The 25,545-nt window shown below is 45.4% G+C and overlaps 1 protein-coding gene across 1 annotated transcript; it reads right to left on the bottom strand.

Moving 5' to 3' along the window:
- Positions 1-1,052: 1,052 nt before the first annotated feature.
- On the bottom strand, positions 1,053-21,692 carry LOC125127835 (histone H1.8). The gene is made up of 5 exons (XM_047781484.1): positions 21,529-21,692; positions 4,853-5,112; positions 2,562-2,904; positions 1,660-1,724; positions 1,053-1,358 (listed from the first exon to the last, which is right to left on the bottom strand). Exons 1-5 carry the CDS (start codon positions 21,659-21,661, stop codon positions 1,116-1,118), a joined length of 1,044 nt encoding a protein of 347 aa, XP_047637440.1. The 5' UTR covers positions 21,662-21,692; the 3' UTR covers positions 1,053-1,115.
- Positions 21,693-25,545: the final 3,853 nt, after the last annotated feature.

Raw genomic sequence — 25,545 nt, 5'->3', positions numbered from 1 at the left:
CACGTGCTTCTATGCGCAGGTCTCAGCAAGGAAGGCTTGTCCCTGTTGTGTCAGTGGGGCAGCTCGACTCAGGCAAAAAAGATCCACTCCCGACCTGGTGAACTCCCATGGCTGGCAAATTGATGCTGGCTGGTTGAGGAGCTCAGGGGGGCTGAACACCGCGGTGTGTCAGTTCATCTCCACCAGCTGTTTGGGCTCCCCTAGAGCATGGCAATTCTGTTGTAAGGGTGATTACTAAAACAAAAAACACAGCTATACACAGGAAGTAGAAGCTGCCAGTATCTCAAGGCCTAGGCCCAGAAACTGTCCTAATGTCATGTTTGCTGATGTCTATTGGTCAAGTAATCACAGAGCCCAGATTCATGGAGCAGGGACACAGACTGCACCTCTCCACAGGCAGAGTGGCAGCCCAGACCTCCCCTCTGGCTATTGTCTCCATCTGGGCTTTAGCCACATGGGCCTCTCTGTAGCAACTCAAGTCTATCAAGCCTCACCCCAGGGCTTTGCACTTTCTGGTCCTTCTCAGGCTCAAAGAATCGCTGAGTGGTCACAACTTCTCTTGGCTCCTCTAATCCTCCTCTCTGCAGCCACAGAACACTTTCTAAACACACACCAGTCTCTTCCCTGCCTATAAGCCTCCCAGGCTCCCCTCTGTCCCCAAGAGAGAGTCTGCCTTCCCTAGTCCTCCACTCGTGCTGCCCCCCTCCCCCACCTGTGCTCCTCTCAGAGCCACAAATCCCCCTCCTTCCAGACCCACCTCATGCGCTGGGTCCTCTGCCTGCCATGCCCTTCCGCTGTCTGGCAATTCCTGCTCCTCCTTTAAGACCAAAAGCTGCCTACTCCAGGAAGCAGTCCCAGATCTCAGGCTGAGTTAACCTCTCCTGAGCCTCCGCAGGACCTATGTGCCCTTGGATCCTTGACACAATCTGCATCCCCTGGGGCAGGAGCTGCTATCTGGGTCCTAGTCCTGGATGGCCAGATCCTTGGACTTCAGACTTCTCCCACACAAATTTATGGCAGGGAAAAAAGTCTTTATTGATAAATAGGTTACAGTGAAATAAATAGTTTTTTAAGGGAATAAAAAAGTAGAATCTCAGTCTCTCGCCACCCCACCTCTAGTTCTTGGCCTCAGCCTTCTTACTGGCCACCTTGGAAGAGGAGGCTGTGGTGGGAATGCCAGGCTTTCTCAGGCCCTTGGGGGCCTCTACCTTCTTGGCTGGTGGTTTGGGCTCCATTTTGGACCCACTGCCCTTGGCAGGAGGAGGGGCCTTGGCGTTGGGGGCCTCCTGAGTCCCCTGGGTGACAGCCTCTTTAGGGATCTTGTTCCCCATCTTCGTTTTGGCTGTACCATTCTCACCCTATAAGAAAGCAAATCAGGAGCAAGGTGACAGAACTGGGCAAGGCTGGGTGTGCAGCTCAGCACACCAACTGGTTCAAATCCCAGCTCTGGGTCACTTTCGCCAAGTGACCTCACTAAACCTCAGTCTCTGAGGTGGAGAAGGTGATCCTCAGGCTGCTGAGTGAGGAGGGGAGGAACATGGGCTGTACTTTGTAGGACAAAGAGTTATCCCTTCCCTGCTGACCTGTCTGGGGCCAGGTAGGGGACCCCAAGTTCTGGTCACTGGAGACCCGGACCAAAGAAGTCATGTAAGCACTTACCTTGGTGACCGTGGGTTTTGAATTCCGACTCCCAGGATTGGTCTTCCCGGGGGCCTCAGCCTCTGCTGGAAGAGGGGGTGTTGTGTGAGAAGGACCCCTTTCCAGAGGAGCTGCAGCGGGGATGGGGATGGGGCGGGGGGCGGGCAGAAAAGTTCAGAGCCTCCTCAGCCCCCATCCTGCCCAGGGCCCAGTCCTCACTCTGACACCAGCAGACTTTGTGACCTGGGCACGTTGCTTTGCCTCTGAGCCTGGGTGCCCACCCCTGCAGACTAGGGGTATCAGCCTCTCTCCCACGGGCAGTTGGAGGATTAACCCGACGCTGGATGACCATCTGTCACTCCATTCTCAGCTCCATGCCCACCCAACCCAAGGCACCCCCTGACTGGTGTATCAACCTCTAGCCCTTAGCCAGTGTTCCGCAAAGCAGCTGGGATATGTTTTCACAAACATCTTGGGCCCTAGCTGTCCCCTGCTCAGAGCCTTTCCAAGACGACTCCTCACCCTCCAGATAAAGTCCTGACTCCCTGGACCTTCGCAGCCCCTCCCCCACCACAAACAGATCATTTAGTATTTCTTCTACCTTCCTCAGGGCTCCAGGCCTTTGTACTAGCTGTCTTCCTGCCTGGGCCACCTCCTCCAGGAAGCCTCCCCTGACCCCTCTCAGAAATAAGTCAGGCTCCTTCTCTCTCTGAGCTCTTCTTCCCCAGCCCAGCCCCAGCAGGTCCCATAAGTTCTCTGTCTCTTCAGGTCAAGGTGCTCAGGGCACATTGACAAGTCACCCCTTTCTCCCCACAGCTGGCTGCTCCATCCCACCTCACCCCAGTCCAGTGGCCTCTAGAAGCCCCAGCCGCAATCCCTCCTCTCACCCCATTTTATGCCCCTATCTCGGCTGCTCCTCTTACCTTTGACCTTTGCCTTCCTACCAGGCCCAGTGGTTCTGGGAGGTGACTGCGTGGGCCTGTCTGGCTGTTGGGAGCACTTCCTGGCCTCACCCAGTCTTGCCTCTTGGTCCAGAGTCTTGTTGCCTTTTTGAGGGGCCTTCATTGCTTCACCAGTTTTGGGGGGGACTGACCTCCCCTGGCCTGGCTTCCTGGATCCCTTTTTCACCTCGCCTGGGTTGGGAGGGTCCTTCTTGGCCTTCTTCGCTTTCTTGGGGTCCTTTTCCTCAGCTTGACCCGGCCTCCTGGAGGCCTTCAGGGTGGACGTCTTCCTGGACTGGATTTTCCTTTTGTGCTTGGGAACCAACTGGTAGAAGAGGCAACGGGGTGGGATTGAAAGCAGAGGTTCTGGGGGTTTCATGCCCCTATACCTTTTGTGAGGCTCTGAGATCACCACATTCCTAAGGAAGGGCTGGGAAGGTGGCCATCGGCTTGGGAAGAGGGGGCGACACCTCCTCCCTGTCCTGCCCTTTCATGCACCGAGAGGGGGAGCTGCCCTCTAGGACAAAGGACCCAAGTCTCCAAAACTCACCCAAGACCCCCTGCCTTCCCTGCGCAGCTGGCGGCATGCTCCCCTCAGCCCTGGGTCTAGCCAGCTTCCATGCGCACATCATGACCACTGTGAGTTCTGACCGAGTCCTCTGAGATGCTGAAGTACACATCTCCTTTGACACCCCCAGCGCTCCCCCTTCCAGCCACATACCTCCCGCCCACCCCCCAACCCCACACCTCCCTGCTTTCCTGATGCGCAGGTGAACACGGGCCTGGAAGTCTGACAGCTGAGAGGTCACAGTGTCCTCCCGCCCCCCAGCTATGCAACTCACCCAAGTCTTCTCCTCCCCTACCCCAGCCTCAGTCTTCCTTTCTTTACAGTGAGGCCACTGGGGAGGGTATGAGTGGCAGAGGATGCAGGGGCCCCTGGCAAATTGGTTACCCCTGTCCCTCTAGATCCCAGCTCTGATGACAGGGCTCCCTGCCATCCCTGAACCCTCATGGCTCCCTGTTACCCACCAAGACCAGAAACTACCCGCACTCCCAGCACAAGGCATTCCTGACTCTGTGGTACCAGAGGCCCCTTCCTGGCCTCTCATCCTCTGGCCTGCTTTCCTGACTGGCTCGCAGTCACACACACCGCAGTGCCCTTTCTTGCTGCCCTCTGTCCCACCCTGTGCACCTGGCCTTGCCATGGCTAGTGTCCAAGCTCTGACCCACACCCCAACATTAAAGGAGGGGGTCTCCCTGTGCTTAGCCACCCCATCACCACAGAGACTGGAACATGTAGGTTGAGAATGTTCCATGGTGACTCTCAGAGCAACTGCCACATGCTAGGGAATGGCAATAACAAGACAGACCCCATGTCTGGGTCCCCAAGATTTCCCTGGTGGCAGCTGGCCATCAAGATGCTAGGGTTTGATTCCATGCCAAATGTGCCCTTAGCTCTGGGTCATCCTGGACAGACAGCCTCTTCGACCATCCTCTTTGAAAGGGCAAAGATGTGGTGGCTCAGGGACGTGTTGTCCCCAGCTTGGAGAGCCCGGGCCTGGACCCAGAGAGAGTGAGAAGCAAACTCCAACTCTGTGACCTTCTAGAGCCCAAGACTGGGTCTGCACCATCCATGATAAGGAATCCTGCCCATGTGCTGTCCTGGGGGGGCCATGGGCGTCAAGGGCCTAGAGTAAAATAGCTCAAGATGGCATCTGATCACTAACACACTCAACAGGGATGGAGGTGAATGCAGCAGGGTGACTAGAGCTGTGGGGGAGTTCAGACCAGGAACATGTGTGCACGCACACACCCTTCACTGGGGGAGGGGAGTCTTGGTGAAGACAGAGGAAGAACAAGGAGAGAGAGGAGGAGAGAGGGGGACAGGACAGACAAAGAGCACACAGAAGCTGCCAAGAAAGAGCTAGAACTGGGGAGTTCCCATCGTGGCTCAGTGATTAATGAATCCAACTAGGAACCATGAGGTTGTGGGTTCGATCCCTGGCCTTGCTCAGTGGGTTAAGGATACGGTGTTGCCGTGAGCTGTGGTCTAGGTTGCAGACACGGCTTGGATCCTACATTGCTGTGGCTCTGGTGTAGGGCGGCGGCTACAGCTCCAATTAGACCCCTAGCCTGGGAACCTCCACATGCTATGGGAACAGCCCTAGAAAAGGCAAAAAGACAAAAAAAGAGCTAGAACTGGAATTCAAGCCCTGGGGCCAAGCCCACACCAGGTCACCTCTCACCACCCCACCCCAACCCCAGCAGCTCACTTTGAAGCTGCCAGTGGCCCCCTTGGCCTTGGAGTTGACGGGCCTGACAAGGAGGCCGCGGTGCATGCCCGTGGCCAGAGCCTGCTTTAGCAAGTACTTGAGCCGAAAGACGTCCACCGTTGGGTACTTCTGCAGGATGTAAACCTTGATGGCTGCCACCGAGGTTCCCCGGCGCTGCTCTCCCGCCTGCAGCGCCTCCAGCACCATGCGCAGCACCGGAGGATGTCGGCGCGGCTCTCGGATGCTGCTCTTGATCAGGCCTGTGGACAGACAGCCAGATGTTAGCCAGAGCCAGGACAGCCCTCAGGGCCCAGCCGATGACAATCATGCCCAGTGAAGGGCCCTTGTGGTGCCGGCCAGCCTCCACAGTGGGTGGGCAAGCAGCCCGGGAGATGGAATACACACCCCCATCCCACACTGGGTCAGTGCCACTGCCCACTGGCCTGGGAGCAGAGGGTGGGGTGCGCTGCTTGGCCGGCCACCGTCTCCGAGTGCCTGTAGTGGGGCTGGGCATACATGTCAAGGCTCTCTGAAAGCATTAAAAATCCTTTTTTTCTTTTTCTTTCTTTTTTTTTTTTTTTTTTAGGGCCATACCTGTGGCATGTGGAAGTTCCCAGGCTAGGGTTTATATCAGAGCTGCAGCTGCTGACCTATGCCACAGCCACGCCAGATCCTTAACCCACTGAGCTGGGCCAGGGATCAAACCGGCATCCTCATGGATACTAGTCGGGTTCATAATCCACTGAGCCACAGTGGGAACTCCTAAATTGTCCTTTTAATAAACCAGCCTAAATCGGGTCGCCTGTCTAGCTCTAACTACCCGTCAGCAGGACCATGGGTATGAGATCAACGAAAGCCCGACTGTGAGGGAATCTCCAGGCACAGGACTTTGTTTCTTCTGCAAATGAACAAGGAGGGTGAGGAAAAGTGGGAGGGGCCCTAGAGAGGAAAGATCTGAAGAGACCTTCAACCAAGGGCTATGTGGGAGCCTTGCTCAGACTCAGGCCACAATTTGAGCAATCCAGCTGGGGGGAAAAGGCAACTCGACAAATATAAACACTGGAATATTTGACAGAATTTGCCTTATATAGAGAGGTCCTTAATATTAATAGCCATTAAAGCAGAAATAGACAGTAACACAGTAATATTGTAACCCTAATCCCAGTTTTTTTATTATGTTAAAGATAACTTTGTTCCTCATGTGCTAGTGGTATAGCAATTATTTTGTAAGAGGTTTTTATCTTTTGAAGATAAATAATGGACTATTTACAGATGAAATAGTTAAGTCTGGGAGTTCCCGTCTTGGCTCGGCAGAAACAAACCTGACTAGTACACATGGAGGATGTAGGTTCAATCCCTGGGCTTGCTCAGTGGGTTAAAGATCCTGCATAGTTGTGAGCTGTGGTGTAGGTCGCAGATGTGGCTTGGATCTGGCATGGCTGTGGCTGTGGTGTAGCCCAGCAGCTACATCTCCGATTTGACCCCTAGCCTGGGAACCTCCATATGCATTGAGTGCAGCCCTAAAAAGCCAACAAACAAAAGCTAAGTCTGGCCTTTGCACCAAAATAACACACAATAGGTAAGAATAAAACAGCTGCGAGATGTTGACTGCTGTATGGTGGGTGCCCGGGGGTGGGGGTCACTGTGCCATTCAGGCTATTTTTCAGTTGTTTGAAAGTTTCCCTCATAAAGAATAACAAAACAAATTTCACTTCTAGAGAAAAGAAAATGTGTCACACAAAAAATTATACACAAATGTTCATAGCAGCATATTTATAATAGCCAAAAAGTACAAACTACTCTAAAGTCCATAAACTAATGAATAGACAAAGGAAATGTGGTAGATAAATGCAATGTCATACAGCCAAAAGGAGGAATGAAGTACTTCCTTGAAAACATTATGCAGAGTGAAAGAAGCCTATGAGTACAAGTCACATATTGGATGATTTCATTTATATTAAATGTCTAGAACAGGCACATCAGAGCCAGAAAGTAGATGAGTAGATAAGGCTGAGAGGTGGGTGGGGATGGGCAGTGATGGGTAATAGGTCTAGGTTTTCTTTTTGAGAAGATGAAAACACTCTAAAATTGACTGTAGAGACAGGTACTCACCAGCAAATATAACAAAAGCCACTGGATATTTTAAACGGGTGAGTTGTATGCTAGGTGAATTACTGAGGTATCTCAGTAAGTTCTTTTTGAAAAGGTTGCGAAGGAGGTGGAGGAGGCAAGATGGCATGTCAAAGGATTCAAGTGCACCTCTCACGAAAACACCATGTATCTTCTTTCCAGAGCAATGAGAAGGAAAACAAAAATAAGCAAATGGGACTGACCTAAAGAGCTTTTGCACAGCAACGAAAACCACCAACAAAACCAAAAGACAACCCACAGAATGGGAGAAAATCTTCACAAATGGAGTAATTGACAAGGGATTAATCACCAAAACAAACAACTTATGCAGCTTCAAAAAAATAAAAATTTTTAAAAATGGGCATTCATTTATTATTATTATTATTTTTGGTCTTTTTGCCTTTTTTTCAGTTAATGTATTTTATTATTTTTGAAATTTATTTATTTTTTTAATTTTCCCACTGTACTGCAATTTTTGCCTTTTCTAAAAGGGCTGCCCCCACAGCATATGGAGGTTCCCAGGCTAGGGTCTAATTGGAGCTGTAGCCACCAGCCTACACCACAGCCACAGCAACTCAGGATCCAAGCCGCGTCTGCAACCCACACCACAGCTCAAAGCAATGGTGGATCCTTAACCCACTGAGCAGGGCCAGGGGTCGAACCTGCAACCTCATGGTTCCTAATCAGATTCGTTAACCACTGCACCCCGATGGGAACTCCAAAAAATGGGCATTTCTAAATAAACTTTTCTCCAAAGAAAACAGGCAGATGGCCAAAAACATATGAAAAGATGCTCAATATCACTAATTATTAGAGAAAGACAAGTCAAAACTACAATGAGGTACCACCTCACACCAGTCATAATAGCCATCATCACAAAGTCTACACACAATAAATGCTAGAGAGGGTGTGGAGAAAAGGAAACCCTCCTACACTGTTGGTGGGAATGTAAACTGGTAAAATCACTATGAAGAACAGTATGGAGTTTCCTAAAAAAACTAAAAGTAGAACTACCATAGGATCCAACAATCTTACTCCTGGGCACTTATGAGGAGAAGACCCCAGTTTGAAAAGATACAAGCACCCTAGCGTTAATTGCAGCACTTTGTCCAATAGCCAAGACATGGAAGCAACCTAAATGTCCATTGACAAAGAAATGGACAAAGATGTGATACATATACACGATGGAATATTATTCAGTTATCAAAAAAGAATGAAGTAGTATCATTTAGTTCAACATGGATGGACCTGGAGATTATATTAAGTGAAGTAGGTCAGAAAGAGAAAGACAACCATCATATAATATCACTTATATGTGGAAACTTAAAAAGTGATATAAATGAACTTATTTACAAAACAGAAACAGATTCACAGACTTCAAAAAAAAACATGTGGCTACCAAAGACGACAGGTGGTTGGGGGAGAGGAGTGGATTGGAGGTTTGAGATGGCATATGAACTCTATTGTATATGGAGCAGATGGTCAATGGGAAGCTGCTGTATAGCACAGGGAACTCTACCCTCGAGTATTTTATGATAATCTATATGGGAAAAGAATCTGAAAAAGAATGGACATGTTGATATGTATAACAGAATCACTCTCTAGAACAGCAGAAATTACATTATAAATCAATATACATCATTAAAATTTTAAGTTAAGAAAAATCCATAGACGATGGGATCAAGATGGCAGAGGAATAATACACAGTGCTCACCTCCTCCCATAAACACATCCAAAGAAACCATCTACATGTAGAACAATTTGCACAGAAAATCTACTGAAAGCTGGCAGAAGACCTTAAACCTCCAAAAAGGGTAAGAAACAATCCACACAACTGGGTAAAATAAAAAGAGAGAGAGAAGAGAAAAAAAAAAAAAAAGAAGAGGAATCAGGATGGGACCAACCCTCTTGAGAGGAATCTGTGAAGAAGGAGAGGAATCCATTCTCTGGAAAGCCACCTAACTGACAAGGAGATGAGCTGAGAACAGAGGGACCTCAAAGTCTCAAAGAGAAAAGGACAGCAGCTGGACTGAGGAGGGCAAAGCAGAGAGAGAACTGAATAGACCATTGGTACTACTGCCAGGGACAACACAGCCTGAGATGCTCAGGCAGGGGCTGTGCACTCAGACTCAGGCTCTGGAGGTCAGCTTCGGGGAGAGGACTAGGGTTGGCTGCATGGAGACAGCCTGAGGGGCTAGGGAGCAGTATGCCCTGGGCTGGAGGAGGAGGCCTGGGTCCATATGGGAAGCAAGGCACAATTGTTGGGGAGGTTGAGAGGAAGAGGGGTGGGACTGCCATAGGAGTATCTTTATCTGCACTTGTGCAGGCTTTCAGGTGGTGGAGTGCCTCTTGCACAGGCTACAGGGGAAAACCACCATAGCCATCTCAGACTCCAGAGGTGGGCATGGCCTGCCACCAGTAGAGGTCAGTTTATAGGCACCACCTGTGGCCCCAGTCTAATCACCACCAGTTGTTGCTTTTAGTCCCCTGAAAATGCACACTGTTGCTAATGCCAAAGGCTCTGGGCCCTGCTGTTGCCACTGTCAAAACTCTGGGTACCACATACACCTGCCTGAGGGTCACTGCCACTTCCCAGGGCCCTGCAATCAGGAGCAGCCGGCACCATCTCTCCTTGGGTCCTTTTCACAGTCAAGGGCCCAGGAACCAGGTACTGGCTACAGGCTCTGTATATTTCCTCTACCTCCCTGGAAGCACTTGCAGGCCATACACCAGCACACACCCTATCAAGGGGATAACAGCCTACACACACTGAAGAAAGACACAGCAAGCATCCAAACCAACAACATTTCTCATGTCAAAAACAAAAACAAAAACCTCACAAAATACCCAGGGGTACTCTCTCATATAAATAGCCATCTAAGATTACAGCAGTTGTTTTTCCTAAACTCAGAGAATAAGAAAAATAAAAGCAAAATCAAGAAGCTAAGGAATCATTCCCAGTTAAAAGAACAGGTGAATTCCCCTGAAGAAGCAAACAATGAAACTGACCTCTGTGGTCTAATAAGACACCAAGTTCTAAAAGGAGATAGTGAAAATTCTGAAGGAATTAAGAGCAAACATGAAGGACTTAAGAGTATATATGAACAGTAAAGCAGATTACTTTAGAAAGGAACCAGAAGATGTAAAGGAGGAGCTGAGAAAAATTAGAAAATTCATTTGCAGAGATGCGAGCTGAGTTAAAGGCATTGAAGAGCAGAATGAATAATGCAGAGGAACAAATAAGTGACTTGAAAATAGAATAATGGCACTCACCCAATCAGGAAAGCAGACAGAAAGCCAAATGAAAAACCATGAAAGCTGTGTAAGAAATCATTGGGATAATATAAAGTGGGCCAATCTATACATAATAGAAATTCCAGAAGGAGAAGCAAAAGAAAAGTGGATTGAAAATATATTTGGAAATTTTACAGCTGAAAAATTTCCAAATCTAAAGGAAATACCTAATAAGATACAGGAAGCACATAGGACCCCAAACAAGTCAACTGAAACAGGACCACACCAAGACATAAAGAATTTCTCCAACAAACAAAAGCTAAAAGAATACAGTAATACCAAACCCATTCTAAAAGAAATACTGAAAGATCTCCTCTAAATAGCAAAGAAATAAGAAGATATAAAATGAAGAAAATCACTCCTTTGGAGATATAGATTGGAAAGAAATCACTTAAAATAAGCCAGTATACAGATCTAAAAGGAAAATAAAAACCTATTTGAGGAGTTCCTGACATGGTTCAGTGGTTTACAAATATGACTAGTATCCATGAGGATGCAGGTTTGATCTCTGGCCTTGCTCAGTGGGTTAAGGATCCAGTATTGCCATCAGCTGTGGTGTAGGTTGCAAATGTGGCTCAGATCCTGCATTGCAATGGCTGTGGCATAGGTGGTCAGCTACAGCTCCAATTTGGCCCCTAGCCTGGGAACCTCCACACAAATGCTGCAGGTATGTCCCTTAAAAAAAAAAAACAACCTATTTGAATAAGTGATGATAAACACAAAGAACAGCAAAAGGATAAACATGAAGATGCAAAAAAAAAAGGACATCAAAATCATCAACTATGGAGAAGTAAGAAAATCTAGACTTTTTTAATAATATGTTTGAGCCTATATGACTATCAGGCAAGCAGTTAAAAGAAGGAATTATGTTAATACTTGAAAAACTGGGCAATCACAAATCAAAGCCACACACTACATTCGCAAAAACTAAAAAAAGAACACAAGCCTAAAAGGAAATCATCCAACCTAAAAAAAAAATGAAAGAAAGGAACAAAGGAGAAACATAGAAGCAACTGGAAAACAAGGTTTAAAATGGCAATAAATACGTATTTACCAATAATTACCTTAAATGTTAATGGACTGAATGCTCCAATCAACGGAGCATTCTGAGTGGCAGAGTGGATTAAAAAAAAACCCAAAAAACAAGAGCTGCAATGTGCTGCTTGAGAGAGATTCACCTTAGGCAAATATTTGTAAGTTGAAAGTGAGGGGATGGGAGTTCCCACAACAGGAAGAGAGCGGAAGAGAGCGGAAGAGAGCGGAAGAGAGCGGAAGAGAGCGGAAGAGAGCGGAAGAGAGCGGAAGAGAGCGGAAGAGAGCGAGGGGATGGAAAAAGCTATTTCATGCAAATGAAACAGACAGGAAAGCAGGAGCTGCGATACTTATATCACACAAAGTAGACTATAAAACAAAGGCCATAAAGAAAGACAAACAAGGACATGAATGACAAAAAGGGATCCATTCAAGAAAAGAGTATTACACTCATCAATATATATACCCCTAATATAGGAGCACCCAAACACATTGAACAAATACTGACAGGCATAAAAGGAGAAATTGATTGGAAAACAGTAATAGTAGGAGATTTTAACACCCCACTCACTTCAATGGACAGATCCTCTAGACAGAAAATCAGTAAGGCAACAGAGATGCTAAATGACACAATAGAAGAGTTAGACTCAATTGATATTTTTAGGACACTACATCAAAAAAAAAAAACACAGAATATACATTCTTTTCAAGTGCACATGGGACAGTCTCAAGGATTGACCACATACTAGGGCATAAAACGAACCTCAACAAAATTTAAGAGTATAGAAATTATTTCAATAATTTCTGACCACAATGACATGACACTAGAAATCAACCACAGGAAAGAAATTAGAAAAGACTGACTACATGGAGACTAAATAAAATTCTACAAAAAAAAAACAATGGGTTAATAAGGAAATCAAAAGGTAAATTAAAAAATACCTTGAGACAAATGATAATGAAAACACAACCATTCAAAATCTATGACATGTGGAGTTCCTGTTGTGGCATAGTGGAAATGAATCTGACTAGGAACCAAGAGGTTGCAGGTTTGATCTCTGGCCTTGCTCAGTGAGTTAAGGATCTGGTGTTGCCATGAGCTGTGGTGTAGGTTGCAGATGCTCAGATCTGACGTTGATATGGCTGTGGCATAGGCCTGTGGCTACAGCTCCGATTTGACCCCTAGCCTGGGAACCTCCATATGCCGCGGGAGCGGCCCAAAGAAATAGCAAAAAGACAAAAAAAAAAATCATACACCTTGGAGATCCCGTTGTGGCTCAGTGGTTAACGAATCTGACTAGGAACCATGATGTTGAAGGTTCGATCCCTGGCCTCGCTCAATGGGTTAAGGATCTGGCGTTGCTATAAGCTGTGGGGTAGGTCGAAGACGTGGCTTGGATCCTGCGTTGCTGTGGCTGTGGCGTAGGCTGGAAGCTACTGCTCCAATTCAACCCCTAGCCTGGGAACTTCCACATGCCATGGGTGCGAACCTAGAAAATGCAAAAAGACAAAAAGATCATACACACAACCAAGAGGGATTCATCCCAAGTTTACAAGGATGGTTCAATATATGTAAATAAATCTTCATACACCACATTAATAAAAGAAAACTAAAAAACCACATGATCATCTCAATAGATGCAGAAAAAGCATTTGACAAAATCTAACATAAATTCATGATAAACACTCTTACCAAAGTGGGTATAGAGGGAACATATCTCAACATAATAAAAGCCATTTATGACAAGCCCATAACCAATATAGTACTCAACAGAGAAAAGCTGAAAGACCTCCTGCTAAAATCTGGAACAAGACAAGGAGGCCCACTCGCACCATTTTTATTCAATATGGTATTGAAATCCTAGCCACAGCTATCAGACAAACAAAAGAAATAAAAGGTATCCAAATTGGAAGAGAGGAGGTAAAATTGTCACTTGATGAAGACGACATGATATTATGTATAGAAAACTCTAAGGACTCCACACAGAAAATTCTTGAACTGATCAGTGAATTCAGTGAAGTAGCAGGATACAAGATTAACATTCAGAAATTGGTTGTATTTCTGTATATTAACAATGATGTATTAGAAAAGGAATATAAAAATACATTTTAAAATTTCACCCCCCAAAATTAAATATCTAGGAATAAATCTGACCAAAGAAGTGAAAGACTTATATGCTGAGAAAATATTAATCAAGGAAATTAAAGAGGATTCAGAGAATTGGAAAGATATTCCAGGCTCCCGGATTGGAAGGATTAACATTGTTTAACAATTTCTTTTGTTTTTTGCTTTTTTAGGGCTGCACCTCCATGCAGCATATGAAAGTTCCCAGGCTAGGGGTCGAATCAGAGCCACAACCACCAGCTTACACCACAGCTCACTGCAACACTGGATCCTTAACTCACTGATCAGAGCCAGGGATTGAACCTACATCCTCATGGATCCCAGTTGGGTTCATTAACTGCTGAGCCATGAAGGGAACTCCCGGAAGGATTAATGTTGTTAAAATAGCCATACTACCAAAAGCAATTTACGGTCAATGTGATCCCTATCAAATTACCCATGACATTTTTCACAGAATTAGAACAAACAATCCAACAATTTATATGGAACCATAAAATATTCAGAACTATAAAAGCAATCCTGAGGGGGGAAAGAAAAACCAGCAGGAGGCGTAATTCTCCCAGACTTCAGACAACACTACAAAGCCACAGTAATAAAGACAGTGTGGTACTGGTACCAAAACAGACACACAGACCAATGGAACAGAATAGAGAACCCAGAAATAAACCCAGACATCTATGGTCAATTAATCTTCGACAAAGGAGGCAAAAATAGGAGTTCCCATCATGGCACAGCAGAAACAAATCCGACTAGGAACCATGAGGTTTTGGGTTTGATCCCTGGCCTCACTCAGTGAGTTAAGGATCAGGCATTGCCATGAGCTGTGGTGTAGTTTGCAGATGTGGCTCAGATCCCATGTTGCTGTAACTCTGGTGTAGGCTGGCAGATGTTGCTTTGATTAGACCCCCTAGCCTGGGAACCTCCATATGCCACGAGTATGGCCCTAAAAAGCTAAATATATATATATATATATATATATATATATATATATATTTTATATATATATAAAATAGGAAAAAGGCAGTCTCTTCAGCAAGTGGTGCTGGCAAAACCAGACAGCTGCATGTACATCTGTGAAAACTGGAACACACCCTCACACCATGCACAAAAATGAACTCAAATGGCTTAAGGACTTAAACATAAGACAAGATATCATAAAACTCCTAGAAGAGAACATAGGCAAAACATTCTCTGACATCAACCATACATATGTTTTCTTTAGGCCAGTCTCCTAAGGCAATAGATATAAAAACAAAAATAAACCAATGAGACCTAATCAAACTGACAAGGTTTTGCACAGCAAAGAAACCCATAAAAAAAAAAAATACAACCTAGGCCATGGAGAAAATAGTTGCAAACATTGTGACCAACAAGGGCTTAATCTCCAAAATAAACCAACAACCCACACAACTCAACAGCAAAACAAAAAACAAACAAAAAACAATTGAAAAATGGGCAGAAGACCTGAATAGACATTTCACCAAAGAGGACATACAGATGGCCAACTGGCACATGAAAAAATGCTCAACTGTCACTAATTAGTCAAAGAAATGCAAATCAAAACTACAATGAAATACCACTTCACACCAGTCAGAATGGCCATCGTTAATAAGTCCACAAATAATAAATGCTGGAGAGGGTGTGGAAAAAAGGAAACCCTCCCAAGCTACTGGTGGGAATGTAAATTGGTACAACCACTATGGAGAACAGCATGGAGGTACCTCAGAAAACTTAATATAGAACTACAATATGATTCAGCAACCCCACTCCTGGGCATATACCCAGACGAAACTTTCATTCAAAAAGATACATGCACCCCTATGTTCATTGGAGCACTATTCACAACAGCCAAGACATGAAAAAGACCTCAATGTCCATTGACAGCTGAATGCATTAAGAAGATGTAGTACATATACACAATGGAATACTACTCAGCCACAAAAATAGAACAAATGATGCTATTTGTAGCAACGTGGATAGAACTAGATATTCTCATACTAAGTGAAGTCAGTCAGAGAAGGACAAATACTGTATATCACCTATATGTGAAATCTAAAATATGGCACAAATGAACATATTTACAGATCAGAAACAGACTCACAGACTTGTGGTTGCCAAGGGGGAGAGGGAAGAAGTGGGATGGACTGGGAGTTTGGGGTTAAAAGATGCCAACTATAGCATTCGGAGTAAATAAGCAATGAAGTCCTTCTGTATAGCACAGGGAACTATATCCAATCACTTGTGATGGAACATGATGGAAGATAATATGAGAAAAGGAATGTGTGTGTATGTAACTCCAACGAGTTATATATGTACAACTGGGTCACTGTGCTGTACAACAGAAATTGACAGAACATTGTAAATCAACCATAATAAAAAAATTTAAGAATATAAAACCATAAATACAGTTACAAGAGATAAAGGAGGACATTACATAATGATCAAGGGATCAATCCGAGAAGATGTAACAATTGTAAATGTAGAAGCACCCAACATAGGAACACCTCAATATAAGGCGAATGGTCACAGCCATAAAAGCAGAAATCCATAGTAACACAGTAATTGTGGAGGAACATTAACACCCCACTTTTATCAATGAACAGATTTTCTACACAGAAAGTCAATAAGGAAAAACAGGCCTTAGATGACACATTAGATTAATTTAATTGATATTTATGGAATATTCCATCTGGAAGGAGAATACACATTCTTCTTAACATGGAACATTCTTCAGGATCGATCACACCTTGGGCCACACATCAGGCCTCAGTAAATCTAAGAGAACAGAAGGCATTTCAAGCCTCTCTTCCAACCTCAATGCTATGAGACTGGAAATCAACTACAAGAAAAACACCATGAAAAACACAAAAAAGGGGTGGCTAACCAATATACTACTAACCAAACAATGGATCACTGAAGAAATCAAAGAGGAAATCAAAAAAATACCTAGAGATAAAGGAAAATGCACACACAACCATCCAAAACCTATGGGAATGCAGCACAAACAGTTCTAAGAGGGAAGTTTACAGCAATACAATCTCACCTCCAGAAACAAGAAACACTGAAAGCAACTGGAGAAAAAAAAAAAAAGATGAAACCCAGAGGTAGTTAAAGGAAAGAAAGCATAAAGACCAGAGCAGAAATAAATTAAGACAAAGAAAACAAAAGAAAAGAGCAATGAAAGTAAAAGTGAGTTCTTTGAGGAGATAAACACAATTGATAAATCTTTAGCCAGATTCATCTAGGAAAAAAAAAGGGTGGGGGGAGGATTCAAGTCACAAGACCTAGAGATGAAAAAGGTGAACTTATAGCCGATACCACAGAAACACAAAGGATCTTAAGAGACTGCTACAAGCAACTATGTGCCAATACAATGGACAACCTAGAAGGAAGGGACAGAGCCTTAGAAAGGTACTACTTTCCAAGACTGAACCAGGGAAGACACAGGAAATATGAACTGACAAACTGCAAGTACTGACATTGAAACTATGATTTTAAAACTTCCAGCAAACAGAAGCCCAGGACCAAATGGCTTCACAGGCGAATTCTACCAAAGATTTAGAGAAGAGCAAACACCCATCCTTCCAAAACTCTTTCAAAACTTTGCAGAGGAAGGAGTACGTCTAGACTCACCCTATGAGGCCACCATCACCCTGATACCAAAACCAAGCAAATATACCACACAAAAAGAAGTTATAGGCCAATATCCCTGATGAACATAGATGTAAAATTCCTCAGTGAAACACTAGCAAACTGAATCCAACAGTATGTTCAAAGGATCATATATCATGATCAAGTGTGATTTACCCCAGGGACAAGGATTTTCCAAATTAACCAGTATGATATACCACATTAACAAACTGAAGAATTAAAAAACCTTATGATCATCTCAACAGATGCATAGAAATCTTTGCAAAATATCCAACACCCATTTATGATTAAAAGAAAAAATCCGGAGTTCCCGTTGTGGCGCAGTGGTTAAGGAATCCAACTAGGAACCATGAGGTTGCGGGTTCGGTCCCTGCCCTTGCTCAGTGGGTTAAGGATCCGGCGTTGCCGTGAGCTGTGGTGTAGGTTGCAGACGCGGCTCGGATCCTGCATTGCTGTGGCTCTGGCGTAGGCCGGTGGCTACAGCTCCGATTCAACCCCTAGCCTGGGAACCTCCATATGCCGAGGGAGCGGCCCAAGAAATAGCAACAACAACAACAACAACAAAAAAGACAAAAAAAAAAAGAAAAAATCCTCCAGAAAGTGGGCACAGAGGAAACCTACCTCAACACAATTAAGACCATATATGACAAACCCATAGCTAACATCACTCTCAATGGTGAAAGGCTGAAAACATTTCTGCTAAGATCAGGAACAAGATAAGGATGTCCACTCTCGCCACTTTTCTTCAATACAGTTTTGGAAGTCCTAGCCATGGCAGACAACTAGTGAAGAAAAGAAACAAAGAATCTGAGTTGCAAAAAAGGCCATAAAGCTGTTGCGGTTAGCAGGTGACATGATACTACACAAAGGAAATCTTAAAGATGCCATCAGAAAACTACTAGAGCTCATCAATGAATTTGGTAAAGTTGCAGGATGCAAAATTAATACACAGAAATCTCTTGCATTTCTACACTCTGACAACAAAAGATCAGAAAGAGTTATTAAAGAAACATTCCTATTTACCATCAAGAGGAATAAAATACCCAGGAATAAATAGGCCTAAGCCAAAAGACTTATACTCTGAAAACTAACAGATGTTGATGAAGGAAATTGAAGATGGCACAAAGAGAGAGACAAACCATGTTCTTGGACTGGAAGAATCAATGTTGCCAAAATGACTATACTACCCAATGCAGTCTACATTTACAATGTAATCCCTATCAAATTACCAATGGAATTTTTCAAAGAACTAAAACAAAAAATTTTTTTTAAGTTTGGTATGGAAACACAAAATACCTCCTCCTCCAATAGCTGAAGCACTCCTGAGAAAGAAAAACTGAGCTAGAGGAATCAGCCTCCCTGTCTTCAGACTATACTACAAAGCTATAGTCATCAAAACTGTGTGGTATTGGCACAAAACCATTATCAGTGGAACAGGAAAGGAAGCCCAGAAGAGAACTATGGTCATCTCATCTATGATAAAGGAGGCAAAAATATACAGTGGAGAAAAGACAGGCTCTTCAATTAGTGGTGCTGGGAAAACTGGACAGCTACATGTAAAAGCATGAAATTAGCACACTCTCTAACACCATACACACACACGCACATACACACACACACACACACACACACACACACACACTCAAAATTAAAGATCTAATTTTAATTAATCTTTAATGGATTAAAGATCTACATGTAAGACCAGACACCTACATATAAGACCGGACACAATACAACTCTTAGGGGAAAACCTAGGAACAATCTTTAACACAAATCATAGCACTGTCTTTTCTAGATCCACCTTCTAGACTAGTGAAAATTTAAAAATGATACCTAACTAAAGCTTTTGCATAGTGAAGGAAACCATAACTAAAACCAAAGGATAACCCACAGAATGGGAGAAAATCAAGCAACTGACAAGGGATTAATCTCCAAAAGAGAAAAACAACTCATACTGTTCAAATAAAAAAAAAATTTTAAATGGACAGAAAATCTGAATAGACATTTCTCCAAAGAAGACATAGGGATGGACCAAAAGACACATGAAAAGATGCTCAAAATCAGTAATTATTAGAGCAATGCAAATCAATACTACAATGAGGTACCATATCACACAGGTCAGAATGGCCATCATTAGTAAGTCTACAAATAACAAATGCTGGAGAGTGTGTGTGGAAAACGGAACCCTCCTATACACTGTTAGTGGGAATGTCTGTTGGTGCAACCACGATAGAGAACAGTACAGAGGTTCCTCAAAAAACTAAAACTAGAACTACTATAGGATACAGCATTCCCACTCTTGGGCACATATCCCCAGAAAACCATAATTTGAAAATATACATGCACCCCTATGTTCATTGCAGCGCTATTCACAATAGCCAACACATGGAAGCATCCTAAATGTCCACTGACAAAGGAATGGACAAAGAAGATGTGGTATATATATACAATGGGATATTACTCAACCATAAAAAAGAATAATGCCATTTGCAGACACATGGAAGGAATTAGAGATTCTCATACTAAGTGAATTAAGTCAGAGAAGGACATTTATCAGATGATATAAATTATATGTCAAATCTAATTAAAAGATAATACAAAAGGACACCTCCACCCCTTTTTAAGGCCACACCTGAGGCATATGAAAGTTCCCAAGCTAGGGGTTGAATTGGAGCTGGAGCTGCTGGCCTACACCACAGCCACAGCAACACTAGATCTAAGCCGAATCTAGGACTGACACCATAGCTCATGGCAACGCCGGATCCTTAACCCACTGAGAAAGGCCAGGGATTGAACGCACATCCTCATGGATACTAGTCAGGTTCTTAACACATTGACCCACAACAGGAACTCGGAACTGTTGATTTCTGATGAATTTCCAAGAACCAAATTTTAAACTGGGGGAAAAAGAAAAACACCAGATAATTCTGGATCTCAGCAAAACTGTAAAGAGATCTAATCCACTTCAGCCTCTGTTGCCTCCTGGCTAGGAAGAGGCTAGTGCCTGAGAGTATTTGTCTTGGGGCCAGAGCCACATGAGGTAACAGCTCTAATCTCTGCCCTGTCTCCCCTAAACCATGCCCTGTTCCTTGGAGCCCAAGTCTCCTTCCTCCCCTGGCCCCCCAGCTGTGCTTAGCTCCTCATCCTGCCATTATTCAGTGCCTGCTGTATACTGGGACTCTCCCAAATCTGTACCCCATCTCTCCTGCCTTATGATGGTGCCCGCCCCCAATTCCTACCTAGATACTTCAGCAGGTGCCCAGGGTACATTCTGGAGCCCTCTTCAGGTTCCCCAAAGGCTTCTCTGACTCCATCCCCAGAGCCCAGCCTCCTCTCCACTTCCTCTTCTCCCTTCGATGCTCTCCTCACTGCATCCCACCCCCCCCACCCCCATCACTGTCAGTGTCAGGACGCACCTGACCTCGGCCTCAGAGGCCCTGTCTAATCAGCCCCTGCTGTTCTTGCACCTGAGAAGCCTTTCTCCTCTGTGGCCATGCCGGCAGCTCTCTTACCTCCAAGGCCCAAACAGCATCGAGATTTGGACACCTAGCCTAACTTCCCAAGGCAGCCTGAGCAATTCAGCCCTATGCTCCCCGCACACCTGGGACTCCCTCTTCCTCCAAAGGAGCCTTTGCAAATGCTCAGAACACTTCCTCTGCCCACACACTTTCCCCTGGGTGAGGTTTTTCTTCCTTCAGGAGTCACCTCCTCCAGGAAGACTTCCCAGACTCCCAGAGCGGATTAGGTGACTCCTACAGCCCTCTGGGGCCTTGTAACTATGGCATGTACTACATTTATCAAATGGCACCTATTAATGAGGCATGCTTGCCTATCTGACTGGAAGCTCCTGGAGGGAATGAACTGGGTCTGTTTGCCTCAGTGGGCCCCATAAAGAATCCCTAGGAGTTCCTGTTGTGGTACAGTGGAAACAAATCTGACTAGGAACCATGAGGTTTCAGATTCAATCCCCGGCTTCGCTCAGTGGGTTAAGGATCTGGTGTGGCTGTGGCTGTGGTGTAGGCCGGCAGCTGTAGCTCTGATTCAACCCTTAGTTGGGGAACCTCCATATGCTGCAGGTGCAGCCCTAAAAAGCAAAAAAAGAATTCCTGAGGCGTTATTTGTTGATTGAAAATTGAATTGGGACACAGCCTCAAATCTAAAGCCCAGCCAATTCTTGCTCTATTGCTTGTTGCTCTGCTCCCTTCAACTAGCTGCCCTGCAGCTGCTGCCTGACTACCAGCCCTCCACCCACAAGAAATGGGCTCCGGTTGCGGAGGCCCCTTCTGCTCCCCTCCCCTTACCCCTTCTGCCTCTGGCATCAGCTCTTCTAAGTCTAGGGTGGGTGCTGGGCCAGACTGGGTGGGAAGAAGGGTGGGAGAGAATGGGTCCAGGATACACAGAGAACGGGCTGGGGAATGAGAGAGGAGCCATTCCCATTTCTCACCTGGCCGTTCACACCCAGATGACTTGGACGACCCCAGGGTGGAAGTCAAGGAGGGCAAGGAGGCTGACGAGGCTTTGGAGGCTGAGGAAGTCGAGGAGGTGTCACTGGATGCAATGCTCCCAGGAGCCATCATGCAGGTAGATGCAGGTGACCCCCTTGCCAGGCATGAAGCTTTTAGGCTGGCCTATTTGCCTTATGTACCAGTTGTACAAGGCCCCACCCCTCCAATTAGCCCCTGATTGGGCTGGAGGTTCTGAGCTGCTAATTGGGCAGTAGGGCTGGGAGGGGGCATGGCATCCCTGCCATAGGTGCTGATGCCCCAGCCAGGCACATGCTCCTGTGTAACCTTGGGTGTGTTGCTGGACTTCTCTGGGTCTCAGCCCCCATGACAAAATGATGGAGGCTGAGGTGCTAGCTCCTTCCTGCACCCTCTGCCCACCAGAGCCTGGCGATGCTGGTGGGGAACTGGGCACAGCTGGGTTGTGGAAGCCCTCCAATCCCACTGCCTCAGTGTCCACACCTGCCCCCAGGCCACAGCTGGCCTCAGTATCTCAGGAAGTAGCAGTTGAGAGTTCCCACTGTGGCACAGTGTGTTAAAAACCCAACTTCAGCTGCTTAGGTCCCTGCAGAGGCTTGGGTTGGCTCTCTGGCCTGGGAGCTTCCGCATGCCTTGGCCAAAAAAAAGAAAAAGAAAAAGAGGTAGCAGTTGGAGGCTGACCAGTGGGTTGACACCACCAGGTCAACCTGTGGTCTCCCTTTGTTTTATAAGAAATGATTTTTAAGGGATGAATGAGCAATTTTTAAATAAAATTGCTTATCAAAAGTCTCCATAAATAAAGATAATGTCCACTGGGAAAATGGACAAAGAAACTGAATTCACCAGAAAGGCTGATAAACACAGGAAAATATTCTTGACTTTTTTGGCACTCAGGTATATTCAAACTGAAATGATGAGATAGAATTTGAAGGCAAATAGTTGGCAAGGATGCAGGGAGCCAGGCCCAGGCTGCATCTGCCAGGGGTACAATCTGGGTGCAGCCTACTTTGAAAAGGTATTCCCTTGAACTCGGTAACTCTACTTCTCTCTCCCAGAGTGAATTAATTGGAAAAGAAATAATTGCTGCATTATTTCAAAAAAGAGAAAAAAAAAACTTCCAAATGAATGGCTCAGGGCCTGGCTGAATTAGTCCCTTACTGTAGAATACTCTGCAGCTATTTAAAAAGACAAGATGACAGGAGTTGCCCTTGTGGTACAGCAGAAACGAATCCAACTAGTATCCATGATGATGTGGGTTCAATCCCTGGCCTCACTCAGTGGGTCAGGCATCCAGCATTGCTGTGAGCTGTGGTGTAGGTTGCTGCTGTGGCTGTGGTGTAGGTCGGCAGCTGTAGCTCCAATTTGACAAAATAATAGCCTGGGAAACTCCATATGCTGCACCTGTGGCCCTAAAAAACAAAAAAATAAAATAAAATAACAAGATGAAACTAGCATAACACTGTAAGTCAACTACGTGCCAATAAATTTTTATTTTTTAAATGACCAGGTGAATGGAGTTCATGCTGTGTTGCAGTGGGTTAAGGATCTGGCATTGTTTCTGGGAGACGAGGGTTCACTCCCCAGCCTAGCACAGGGGGGTTAAGGATCTGGCGTTACTTCAGCTCTGATGTAGGTTGCGGCTGTGGCTTGGATTCAATCTCTGGCCTAGGAACTTCCATATTCTGCGGGTGCAGCAACCCCCCCCCCCCCATGACGAGGTGAATTAAACAAGGATGAGATAGTATTTCACAATTCACACTCGGTAGAACAACAAATATTAAGATGTCCATTGATACCAAGTGTCCAGGATGTGAAGAAATGCATAGCCACTGGGAAGATAAGTTGACAGCCACTTAGAAAGCACTTTAGTAACGTCTAATATGACTAAGACGGATTCATGCCACATCCCACCATCACTCTAGGTATAAATGTGAGAGAAACTCTTACACTGATACACAGTGATACTCATTGCAATCTTCGAAAAAATTCAAAACAGCCAAAACGCCCACCAAGAGAAGACTGGACAGACAAATTCTGGTATGGTTACATAGTGGAATGCTATATACCGCAGTGAAAATGAATAAAACAAAGTGTCCATAGAATATGCTCCCTTCTTCTCAGGAGACAGAACTCGTGCGTATGTGTGTGCGTGTGTGTGGTGAGGGCACAGGAGACCTGAAAAGATCCAACCAAGGAAATAGCAGTGGTTACCTCTGAGGAGGGGATAGGATTTGAAGGCGAGAGGTTTTGAACAGAGTTGCATTTTTCTGTCTGAGGTCTTATTGCTGGGATTTTTCCAGGAGACTCTCCAGCACCAGAGGTCTGGATTGCGGGAAGCAGTGGTAGCCAGGATGTTCCAAAGTGAAAGTGCCTAGCGCCCTTCATGGCCCCCACTGCCGTGGGTGAAAGTTTGACCCCTCTAGTCTGGCTTAAGGGGCCTCCTTCCCCTGGAGCCCCACAGCGCAACCACACTGAGGCTCTTGGGACAGGTGAAGTGTTGAGAACTGGGCTCTCCCCTTTATGTTTCCTATATGTGTTGGATTGATGTGAAAATGGCCCCAGTTTTTCAGCCCTTCCCTCATCTATGCCCATTTGCAGTGTAAATTTCTAGATCCTCCCATACACCTTAAATCTGAGCTGACCCTGTGGCTTGTTTTGACCAACCCAGCATGGTGGAAGCGATGTTATGCCAGTCCCAATCCCATGTGAACAAGCCTTTTGGATGCCAAGGAGTCCATGCCCGTCACCTCTGTGGCTCAGAACTGCCTTACCTGTCTCCCACACTAACCTTGAGTTCTGGGAGGGAGTGGGGGTGGGCAGGGCTGTGTCTGTCTTGTTCCTGGGGGTCTCCCTGGAAGCCAGGCCAGCACCTGGAATGCAGTAAGTGCTCAGCACCCATGGCTATGGAAACACCAGTGTCAGAGCCCAGATTGGCTGAGTGGAGCAAGGCTTGAAAACCATCTTCAAGAACCACACTAGAGCAGGAGAAAAGATGAGGCAAAGAGGCGTATGGAAGCTGGTGCAAACAGGGGCAGCAATTGTGATCACATTTCTAAGAATTGAGAAATAGACTTAGTGATACAAACATTCCCACGAGTTCATCTGTAACCCTGCTCCAGGGTTGTGCCAGGATAGAGCTTTGCATTTGGAGGGAAGAAGTTCTAAAATGTGCTGCATGATCTAAAAATTCTCCTAGAGGATTGCCTTTTCACAGGGAAATGAAAATTGTGAGAATCAGGCTGCTGGAGAGCGGACAGGCTGCCTGGTGTACTCATGAGATGCTTTTACTGAGGCCTGGATGGAATTTAAGTTTTGCCAAAAACATTTTTTGCCATCTTGGAACAGTACACAGGGTTATCCTATGTGTGAACTCACAGTCCCGCAGGGTACATTTTGGAAGTCTCTGAAGCAGTGAGCGAGCGTTCAGTGTGACTCTAGCCCCTGAGCATGAGGACATCTGTGACTTTTAACAATAAAGGCATAGAGGGCAGGGTAGGAAGAGCTGTCATCTTCAATGTCCATATTGATGTCCATTAATACTGTTGTATTAATATAGGAAAAAAGCTAAGGTTCAGAGAGGATTGCACTAGACCTTCCTGAGCCCAGTCACTGGTCTGTAACCTGGAAGCCATGACTCTAAAATAACTGGTTTTGACACAAAACCAGGAGACCATTCTTTCATGAAACGCTTCAAGTCTGGGTTGTGCAACGCTGGCGAGGCAGCATGGGAAAACCTATGCTCCTTCTTCATTTTTTAAATTTTTTTTTGGCCATACCCACAGCATGTGGATGTTTCCAGGCCAGGGATGGAACCTACACCACAGCAGCACCTGGGCTGCAGCAGTGACAACTCTGGATCTTTAAGCTGCTGCGCTACAAGAGAACTTCAGTCTCCTTCTTTCTTGATGCTCTGCCATTCCCTGCCCACAGACTTGACTTATGATCCAAGTAGCTGCTGCAGTGCTGGTCATCACGACCAC

Source organism: Phacochoerus africanus, chromosome 1 (genome assembly GCF_016906955.1).
Source record: "Phacochoerus africanus isolate WHEZ1 chromosome 1, ROS_Pafr_v1, whole genome shotgun sequence".
Classification (NCBI taxonomy): domain Eukaryota; kingdom Metazoa; phylum Chordata; class Mammalia; order Artiodactyla; family Suidae; genus Phacochoerus; species Phacochoerus africanus.
This window is presented reverse-complemented; position numbering and strand designations above follow the sequence as displayed.